Consider the following 11130-nt stretch of genomic DNA (forward strand, 5'->3'; position numbering starts at 1 on the left):
AGCTGCCGGGGCCGGCAGCGGCATCGCTCTGACCATCGCTCCTTCCCTCCCGGCAGCTGCACGGTCAATGCTACGAGAACAGCGGAGATCCTGAAATACAGGTCACGGCCATGCTGGAGCTGGGAGCCCCCCTGGAGATGATCCAGCTTCTGCAGACCCCCTGGGAGGAGAGATTTAAAGTAAGAAAACAAGGCAAAGGGAGTTTTATCAGTCGCTTTTAGACAGCAAACTGGGTAAAGGCGAAGAGCCCGTGGTGACTGCGGGTGCAAACGGCGTTGTCATGCTGACCCTCTGCTCCCGCAGATTGTCCTTAACGTCGTTTTGCTTTCTCTCCTTCGAAATCACATCGAAACAGCCCTAGGCGGGGGCCGCGCTGTTCTATCCATCTCTCTAAAGCAGCCTTCAGAGGGCTACATCTGCAAGGAAACAGCCACACAATGTTGCTCAGGGCTGGGGTGGTGGTTCATTCCTACCCAGTATTACGCTATATTGCTAGTTTTCCTTCCATACCGCTCCACTGTTCTCTGCATATTGCCGATTTTAGGCAGCACGTGAGCAGCCTGGCCCCCACCATGGGTTTGTATGGCATTTCTAGTCTCAGCCCGTTAGGTATGACTAGTACAAACGCTACTAAATTGCTTTCCTCGTGCAGTAGGTGCTAGGATCACAACCCTGCTAGTGAGATCTGTCTTGGCTCCTAAGCATCCCCCATAGGGGCTCTTTAGCTCCCCAGGAACATAAATGACACATGACATGGCACTTGTTTTGCTTATAGCTTGTATTACAGTTTGCCTCAAGGTCTCAGCTGGGGGTTCACTGCTACTTGTTTCGTTCCCAGGAGGAAAGAGCATCAAGCACGGGTACCTTAATGTCAATGAGAAATGCTTTGGGCAAAATAAAACCACAACAGAAGTCCCAAAATAAAATCCCTGCCTGCATGTGGTCCTTTAATGTTGAAGAGGAGCCTTGCTGCGCTCGCTCAGCTGCAGGACGTGAAGCTGGGAGTCTTCTGGCTGCCTCACTAATGAAGTTAAAATAGCATCAGAGCTTCCAGAGTAATTTCTCGTGGCCTGTGGAGTTCCACTCCTGCTTACAAACTATTTCTGACTGGCTTCTGCATAGCTTTCCCAGCACCTCATCTTCTCAAATATGCCAAAGTCTCCTGCAGAGCTAGAAACCCATGATGCTGGATTAGCTGGTGGTAAGGTCTGGAATGGTGGCATTAAGATTTCAATAATCTTTGACAGATGAAGACACTAATTCAGAATTTACACTGGTACTGTCTAGTCCTGTTTCCTAATTAGGGCATCTAAACAGATGGGATTCCCTTCTGATGAGCCACATCAGATACCAGTGATCCTGCGAGCTGTTCCAAGTGAACGAACCCTCGCGCCTGCACAGATCGCTATCGGAGCAGCGACGGGTGGTGCGGGTCTGCCTGGCACACCTAGCTGACAATTGTCTGGTGCCAGGGCTCGCGATACTGAATGAAAACTGCTGCAAAAAGCTCCCTGAGCAAACTGCCAGTTGCACTATAAATGTGCTCTTCTAGCCCTGGTTTGTTCAGAAAACGTTTGCTGAGCTTTCTGCTGGACCAGGTATTGTCTGACCTTTCCCTGCTGCCAGAAAGTTGACATAAAAAGCAAAGAAGCTGGCAATAAATACATCGCATGCTTTGGCTAATTCTTCAGAAGCACGATTGTGTGCCTAAATTCATACTGCTGAGTGATGCATCAAGGCATGAATCTGGTATTAATGACCACGGAGCCTCAGTCTGTAGGGAGCAGCATGGGGGAAGGGAGGGGAATGTATTAATTCTATGCCAGAGTGGGAAAAAACCCTTCTGATTTCAGCTAGCAAGTCAATATAGCTCCTGAAACATGAAGGCTGCTATTGTTTTCCTCACAGCTTTCTCCTCTAGTTCCTCTAACTGCAAATGTCTCTTTTTGTATATGCATGTTTTTAAAAAATGTTGCTAAACTACTTACCAGTCAAATCCCGTGGCAATGTTGATAATAAGTTTTGTAGTATACACATACTTACCTTTTAAGTACTATATGGTTTTTTTTTTTCCCCTTTAATTTCATTTAATGCCCTCCTCTTTGTTCTACTTCCAATTTAATAGCTGGTTTTCATCTGTTTTTTCTCCATGCATATTCATCTTCTCTTTCTCAGATTTGCCTGAGTCTTGTGAAACTGCTGTTTTACTTGGCACATTCTCCCCTGGGTTCAATAGTCCTCTTGGATTTCCAGCCGAGGCAGTTTGTTATGGTGGATGGAAACCTAAAAGTGACGGACATGGATGATGCCAGCACCGAGGAACTGTCCTGCAAGGAAGACAGTGACTGCACACTGGACTTCCCTACAAAAAGCTTTCCCCTCAAGTGCTCTGTGGTTGGGAAATGTGAAGGAATAAATGAAAAGAAGAATCTTTTCAATGCATATCGGTACGCCCAGTGAGATGGGGCAAAAACCTGGTGGGGTTGGGATCACACACTGCCATGTAGCTGCTAGCATCTCGTGTTTCTTCTGTGCAGTGATTCCCCCACACCTCTGTCAAAGGGTAGTTGAGGATCGCTTTGAAGTAAGTTTATTTTCCTTATAAGGCAGGAAAATAGTGTAGTTGTTGTCTGGTGAGAACGCAGGTATCTTTGTTCTGCTGCTCCTTTCCCTCAACGCCCTCTAGAAACTTGCCCCAAAGCTTACACCTGTGAATTTACTGTTTGCCAAACAAGCCCTGGCATTTAACATCCATGGGCTACGTTGGCTGAAAGCAGTGGCAGCACAGGCTACCTGCCAAAGCTCACCAGCTTTGAGCCCTCGTTGTTGGGAACAAGCTTGCTAACTCTTCCCTTGAACTCCGTCTCTCCCTACGGAGAATATGGGCACCTATGTAAGAGCAGTGAAACAGGGAACGGGCAGCGGGCTGAGACCTGGTGTAGGCCACCAGCTAAAAGAGTGAGGACTTCCACTCGCCGCCGATGCTTGGCAGGTCAAGTACAGGGAAGTAAGGGAGCTTCTGTTTGCAGGAGTCAGTGATAAAGGGCAAACCCCTGCATATATTGTTACAGTCTTGCTGTAACAAACAACTCTTGTAGAACAGGAGTTTTCTAGCAGGGTCAGGGAATGAATAGGTGAGTGTCCAGCCTTTCCAGGGGTAATAAGAATGCCAAACTTTTCCAGGGCAAGGGAAAGGTCTTGCATGAATCTTCTTCCGTACAGGTCTTCTTCTGATGAGAAATCCATTGCTTAGTCCACAAAAATGGCCCTGGGGAATGAAGGAGAGCTGCGTTGTGTGAGCCTTTGCAAGGTAGATTTCAGGCGGTGCTTGGCTGCACGCTGCGCTACGAGAGCCAAAGTCTCAGCCCAACCCACAGGAATGCTCTGTGAGGTGCCCGTGAAGTGCTGGAACATAGCTTAATAACCAAAGCAGACTTCCTAGTTTCATATGGATCATCAAGTCACAGGAGAATGCAGACAGCTTCATCTCTAGGGAAATTAAGCCACTGTATTCTAATCAGTCTGTGGGATTTTTTTGCAGGTATTTTTTCACCTATCTGCTCCCACACTCTGCACCACCGGCTTTGCGGCCTTTTTTGAGTGATATTCTGAACGCAACAGGTACCGGCTAATATTCGTAATATTCTTTAGTAGAAGTCTCTGAATGGTGTTTCATGGAATTACTCATCTTCGTCATCTCCTTCTTTAAATGTAGGTGATTTACGGTATGGAATAAATGAAACCCTGAAAGCTTTTGAAAAGGTTTTACATCTGTACAAGTCTGGGCTCTATCTGCAGAAAAGACCTCTTCATTTAAAAGGTACATGATTTTGAAGGCTTTAAGTAACATAACTGCTGAGGGAGTAAGGAACTTGGTAACAGGTCAAATTCTGATCTCCCATACACTCAGTCAGTATTTAGTCACTAGGAAAAGGACCGAAAGCATCTTTTCTTGAGCAGCCTTTTGTTGTTTCTTCATGGGTGTTACGCAAGATGTCATTGTTTTGCAAAGTAAATGCAGTGCAGGCAATCTGGTCTACATATGGACATATGTTTGCCCTGCTGCTAAATACTCCTCTCATAATGTGCATCAGTGTTTCAAGTGAGTATATTTGGGACAGCTTAAGCAACTAGCCCAGAGTAGCCAACTGAGTCGCTCAGGTCCCTCTTTGGGGTCATTTTACCCTCTGGACCAGTAGGTCAGTTTTCCAGGCTGATACTGAAACTTCCCATTTCTCTTGGTTGCTTCTGACTGCTGAGCACATGTTATTGCCTGTGTGGCAGAGTGGCTAGGGCCTCGGTACCCTCAAAATTTCATTCTGAAGACCATCCTATTGGACCTGTGGGTAGATAAATGAGCCTCTGTGAGGTGAATTCCTCTGAAAAGGACCCATTTGGTGGCACAGATGAGGCTAATCAAAAGGAAGGCTTCAAAAGTCCAGTGGTTACTGTGGCTTACATTTTCCTGAGCGCTCACTTGCCATGGTGGGGTGATGATGGTGACTTGTGGAAGGAAATCTCTTTATGTGTGAAAGGACCGGAATTTGCAGTTATGAGCAAGGTTATCCAGTCAGTTGCACTGAAGGAGGAGTAGCTTTAACAGGAATTGCCAGTATTTTCCAACAACACGTACCCATTGGCTTCACAGCTGGCTCAGTAGCAGTGTGCCAAAATGATCACCATCTGGGAGGTGTGGGAACATGGGGAGAGACTCTTAGCAGTCAGTGCACGATAGCCTCAGCATCTCCTGCTCATGTTTGTCAGGTCTTTTGTATCCCACTGGAGCAGGATCTGGCTTCCCTTTCCCTCACCAGGGTTCCTAAATCTCCTGGGTAGATCTGCATGTGCCCCCTGTAACTTGGTGCTGGGTCTGTGAGGAGCTGGTTCTGCTGTTGGGGCTGGGGTGTAGGAGAGGCTGTTGTGAGTTTGGCTTCTCCAGAGCCCTGCTGGAAAGGTGGGTCTGCACAGCACCCACCCCTGCGGTCGCTCCCCTGTCCCCACAACCCCTCTCTTGTATCCATGGAGGAGTTGCTGTCCTGCAGAACTAAAAGCCAGGATTTGGGTTTCTTTAAGTTTGCAGCTCCATCCACTCCATCTAAGCAGGTCAGTTCAATCTTCTACTGTTGCAGCTCTGTAAGGGTTTCACTGCAGTGTGAAATACAAAGTGTGTATTGGATATCAGGAAGAAATTCTTCATGGAGAGGGTGGTGAGGCACTGGAACAGGTTGCCCAGACAAGCTGTGGATGCCCCATCCCTGGAAGTGTTCAAGGCCAGGCTGGATGAGGCTTTGAGCAACCTGGTCTAGTGGAAGGTGTCCCTGCCCATGGCAGGGGGGTTGGAACTAGATGATCTTTAAGATCCCTTCCACCCCAAACCGTTCTGTGATTCTATATATGTTGTCACTAGTCTCTGAAAGTACAGTTAAAACAGTTTCCCTAAATACCCTCTCTCTGTTCCCAGACTACATCTCCCTAAAGGGCTTCCGAACAGTGGAAAGAGAAGACTACAAGTGCTGGCCCTCCTACAGCCACCTGGGATGCCTGCTCTCCGTTCACAGCACTGAGGAAGCCGCTGCAATTTGTAACTCCCAATTTCAGTGTCAGAGTTTTATCATCACCCAGCGGCAGACATGGACAGGTGAGCTTGGGCAGAGGTGATGGGATGCTGCCATGTGGTCTCCCTGCTTCTTCCGTTGTTGTGAGTGGGGATGCTGCTGCCGCCCTTTCCATAGTGCCTTGAGTCTATAGGCATATGTAAAAGCTGCCTTTCTTATTCTCAAGATCAGATGGCTACTGCAGTGAGCATCCAAGGATTCCCTGAATATTTGTTAGGACACACAACAGAAACGATATTCTCCTTCTGCAGATTCTTTCCTGTACAAATTTTGCACAGGACTGCTAAGTGTTGTTGAACAGTTACTTATTTCATGCAGAGATGGCTTCACTATGGTGTTAGGCTGAACAATTCCTGTGGTATATGTATAGTTTGCAAAAAGCTGGGGGGGTTTTAGAGATGAAAGAAGCTTTGTAAAAGGAGGTGGTTACTATTGTTATAATTCAAAAAGAATCATAGCTTACAAGTTATTACCCCCTTTATCAAAACTAAAGCCCCAATCCAATGGATTTCCAAAACGTCCTTGTAATTAGCTCTGATTATAACCTCTTACAGTTAGCGTGTTTTCAGAATTATTATAAATTACCTCATTTAGCTGACACTTCAATTGTGGGCTAAATTGTTAATTATAAAGTGAAACACTAGATGAGGTAAATGAGTGTTTTCAGCGATGCTGCTGAAGAGTCACATCTTGTTGGCTCACATGACATATAGAAAAAAAGGCCCAAAACTGCCAAAAACACAGCTCTCTAGTGGCTTCATGTGCAATTGGCATGTGGCAAAGTAGTGACATAAGAGCACTTGCACTGATGCAACGTAAATTTCCTCAAGCCGGTTTCACACCGGCGATGGATTGAGAGAGTTGTGCCTAATGGATCACATCTGGCTTCCTCACGGGGTGGCTGTTAGTTGCTGTGTTTGGTGCCTGGCTGGAAGGAACCGCACTTAAAACAGCGGTGGGGGTGTAGAAGAAGCAGCACGTGGGACAGAAAACCCTTTCTGCACATCCCTGCCATCCTGCACCTGTGGTCTGTTAGCATTTCAAATTTTTCTTCCTCACTTTTCTACAGCGCATCTTTGCAGCCAAGGATGCCCCAAGCACGTGGCTGAAATGCTGAGTGCCTGACTTTTTGCCAGTTGGGTTCCTGCTAGTCCCTCTTAGGGCAGCTCAGTAAAGCAAAGCAAGACGTAAAAACTTCTGGGGCCCGATTGTGCATTCCTTGTGCACACTCGGTGTGCATCTGGGAGTGTGAAACATGTCTATAGCAAGGTGGAGTGACCCTCCATTGAGCGAGCAGTGTGTTCCTGTGTCTTTTGCAATAAATAGCATGGGTCAAGGTGAACCTATGTCCTCTATTAAACTTGTGTTTTTATTTCCTTTCCAGGACGCCCACTCGCCTCATTTCAGAGTAGCCCGACTGATTTAATACCAGATGCTAATGCTATAGTCTATATTAAACGATCAGCTTCCTCTGGGGAAAGACTTTAAAGACAATGAGATCACATAAAATGATCCTGAGAGGAGCAAACCACTGGGGAGAATTTCATCTGCTGAAAGGAATGACAGTTTATTTTGCTTTGGGATGGGATCCCCTTGCCAGCTCAGATAGAGTCAACTGCTGCTGTCTCCTTGATCAAAGTTCACATTTCTCATTGCAGCCCCACTAGCTTCTTTATCTGTTCCCACACTGCTGTTCCACCTAAACGCTCCCAGTTTTAGTCAAGTATCGCTAGACTGTGCAATACCAAGCCTTGCTGCTTCAGTAACCAGCTTGTTAGCCAAGAAATAGAAATAACTGCAAGGGATCCAGCTTATGTACGCTTAGTTAGTTCAGGCATCTCCAAAAACCCATGGATAACACACCTTGGAGAAGGCAATGGCTCCTTCTGCAGCTGCTGACCAGGATTTCGTACCACTGCGAATGTGAAGGACTGGATTTCAGCCATGGGTCGAGGTTGCAGGGCTGGGACCCATAACCAGAGGTTGATGATGGGGGTGGTCTTCTGAGGAGAGTCCTGATTTAGTTCCTTCCAGGGCAGCGGGGGGAGGTGGTGTATAGGTCAGCTCCGGAACCAAACGTCTGGATGCTCGGATGCAGGATTTGGGTTTGACCTGATGCGATTTGTAGTGCCAGCTCCCATGTATCAACCTTGAAGGTTTTTCTGTTACTTTCCGTGAAAGAGCGAGACATTCAAATTATTTATGTATAAGGCGTTACTCTGGATGATAAAGAATGACTATGTTTATTCTAAGCGTGCTGTGAAAAGTTTTTAGTTGTCCAAGTCTTTACTGCAACCACATGAACAACTGCAAGTGTTGCCCACCTTCGGCTCACCTAGCACCATCACCCATTCCTGAGGACAACCTGTGAGTGTGCTCAGCTGTGTACGAATGCCCAAGCCCCTTGGACACTGAAATCTTGGCGGATGCTTTGTGGCTGCACTTGCAGGGTCACAGGCACAGAAGAGACAGACTGGTCTCAAGACCCTCCTGCATCTGCCCCTTGCTAAAGCGATGATGTGACCTCTGAAGAATAGGTGGGGGTTAGTATAATTTGAGGCTGTAAAGGATGGCAGCATAACGTGCCACTCCCGGGAGTGCCTGGAAGCAGTGACCGTACGGTACATCTTCATCTTCTACATCTATCATGGTCAGGGAAAGCCCAAATCACCGCTGACCTCACACCCCAAAAGGGAAGGTCCCTGTCCTTGTGCAGGAGACCCAGACTGCAGCCTCTGTGCAATGCTGCATTGAGTTTTCCACTGAGTCCACGCTGTTGAGGGGAAACAATGTCTCTTGGGACATTGCCATTGAGTCCTTGTAGCCCACCATGGTGTGACTCTTCCCATGTGGGCCCCTGTAGCAGCTGGGGTACCCCTCAGCTAGGGATGCCTGAGCTCTTGCCTGGGGTTGTGCTGTGTTCTTCATGGCCTGGCCCTGGCTTCCTAGGGCAGGCGCTCACCTTTCAGCTGGTTAGTACTCTGGGGACCCACAGCAATGCCGTTGCATGGGGCCTTTCTCATGCGCTCTGACCCCTGCTGCTTACACTGAGGACTCTGATAGTGATATCAATTAATGAGCATTCCTCGTTAGCACAACAAGAAGGCTTTTAGTGATGGCCACATTGCTGCAGGCTTTGTGAAGGCAAGGCTTTTTAAATGGACAGCCAGACCAGCTCTCTCCATTACAGTGGGTCCTGTGGAAGTTGAAGGAAAGGTCCTGCCAGGGGTCCGCTATTGTTTTACATTGACCCCACTGAGCAGGGCTTCAGGCAGCTGCTGTGTGGTGCTTTACATTAGCAAGAGGTAATGAGTTTATGACATACCTCTCAGCCTCCTGAGATAAATTGGAAGTACATTCCCCAAAGAAGGGGAAGGGCCAGCCCGGAGTCACCTCGGAGAGGAAGAGAAACAGAGAAAGAATGCAAAAGTTGAAATGATTCCAGTTTGTGTTAGAGAGATGTTGCCTTCCTAAAAATCTCTTCTGGTAAAAAAAAACATTGTGTGATTTAGTCGTGTGATGCTCCATTCACGTGGCAAATTTTTCCACAAAGCTTTCACTGTGTGATTGCCAGCCAGGCAGTCAGGTCCAGCCCCTCCGCAGATGGTTCGGGGTATGGCAGTGTTGCTTGGACAAATGTAGGTTCCAGCAGCAAACCACATCATCCTGCCTTGAAAGTTTTGAGCACACAGGGCTTAACAAATAATCATCATAATCATTTAAAAAAACCAATAAAAAGGGAAGTCAGGCTTCAAAGAATCCCAATGCTCAATCTGCTTTTGTGGCTTTTGTAGGACATTTAGTCCAGCCCCTGCAAATGGGACAGTGCCTCCTAGGAGCCTGGATCCCTGTGAGCACAGTCATCGTGCCAGCACAGACAAATAGCTAGGGCACAGGCATACATTCATGTCCAATTCTGTTCATGTGCTAGAGATGGCGAAGATGCCGCAAATACGCTGATAAAAATGTATGAATGGATTCTCCTCATGCCTCTGTGCAGCTCCCCACGGCACATAACGCCTGGTGGGCATGCTGGCGTCAGTCTGGTTTGGGGTGACATCCCACCACAGTCCAAGGGAGCCCAGGGCATGCTGGCTGAGGCACAGGGAAGGAAAGTGTTTTATCACCCTGCTGCATCTAGAGCTGTGGCTTGACATGCCTTTGAGGAAACACAGTCACTGGAAAAAGTGATTCCCACACTGCTTTTTCCCGGCTTCTTATTGTTATCATCTGCTAAGAAACTTTCTCTGATGGCTGTGACACTTTAAAAGCATGTAGAACTCATGCTCTGCCAGCTATCGGCTTGTGACCCCTAAGCTTCAGATGCTGCTGCAGCACCAGGTCTGTGCGGAGCACCCAGGCTGCTCACCACCCGGTGAGCCTATGGGAGAAGCATCTTCTCTACAGCTTTTGGGCCATGTGGTTGTTTTGCACTGCACTGTCTTCATGTCCCATCTCACTCATTCTTTATTCATTCTGTTCTTTTATTAAAATACAACTGCCTCCAGCTGCTTTAGACTGCCAATGGCAGAGAAAATTTCTGTCCACCCCTAAAAACCGTATTTCAGTAACTACGGTGCATGCAAAACGCAGATATAAACATTCGGTGCCCTTAAAACTCCCAGTTGCTGGAGTCAATTTGTCTCTGCTATCGCTGATCAGTATTTCAGCCACCATTGTGGAATATGTAACAGAGGAAAGTGCTTGGAAGGAAACAGCAGGGGATCGATGGCAATGGAAACCATGTGTGCTGGAGGAATAATATTTACCTAAATGTGTCTATCACATCTTCCCAAAGGATGCTGCCATTAGGAGAGAATGGATATGAAAATGTTTCCTCCACAGATAAAAGTTAGGAATACTATTTTTTAAACACAAACTTTAATATTCTTAATTAATTCCATATTGTAATAACAGAGATAAAGCCACATCCATAAAGGATAATACCATGTACTCCAAAGATATAAACCACAGTTTAATAAATAGCAACAGATGCCGCATGACTCATGTTCAGGGTGTTTGTGCAGGCATTTACATGGCTGGTGACTTCATGACGGGTTGACAAGCCGAGTGAGGGGGACTGAGATCAGCAAAGGAAAACCATCAGGCAAGGTTCAAATAACAATGAACCTCAAACCTGTATTCTTACATATTTTGCAGGCTTCGGTGATGCTCTAAGCAGCATTCAAACAGATGAACGTTCAAGTTGTTTTGGGCCGTTTGATAAAAACAGGAATTTATCAGAGGCCCAAATCACACATCTGGGTTAACACTGATTTTGGTAAGGTCTCCTATTAATTCATGTGCCAAGCACTGGTGTTTGTGGCTAGAAGTCAGAGCACTTTGGTCCTACTGGGTTGAAAGAACTGGTTTGGGGTCCAGTTTGAGGAATTAGTGAAGTGTAACTCCAGTACCCAGAACAGCCCATCATGATGGCTTGGTAGGACTTTAGAGTGAATTCATTTTACAAGAGTATATAGTGACAGGACAAGGAGTAATGGCTTTTGAGGGTAAG

General features: G+C 46.8%; 1 protein-coding gene across 1 annotated transcript; it reads left to right on the forward strand.

Annotated features, from left to right (window-relative positions):
* Positions 1-56: 56 nt before the first annotated feature.
* LOC104516235 (protein kinase domain-containing protein, cytoplasmic-like) lies at positions 57-7103 on the forward strand (the record flags this gene model as incomplete). Its single annotated transcript, XM_010160508.1, has 6 exons — positions 57-179; positions 2176-2447; positions 3542-3621; positions 3716-3820; positions 5462-5638; positions 7000-7103. Coding segments are annotated over 6 exons (861 nt in total), but the record flags the coding sequence as incomplete, so codon positions are not given.
* Positions 7104-11130: the final 4027 nt, after the last annotated feature.

The sequence above is a fragment of the Eurypyga helias genome, unplaced genomic scaffold, assembly GCF_000690775.1.
Source record: "Eurypyga helias isolate BGI_N326 unplaced genomic scaffold, ASM69077v1 scaffold47321, whole genome shotgun sequence".
NCBI lineage: Eukaryota > Metazoa > Chordata > Aves > Eurypygiformes > Eurypygidae > Eurypyga > Eurypyga helias.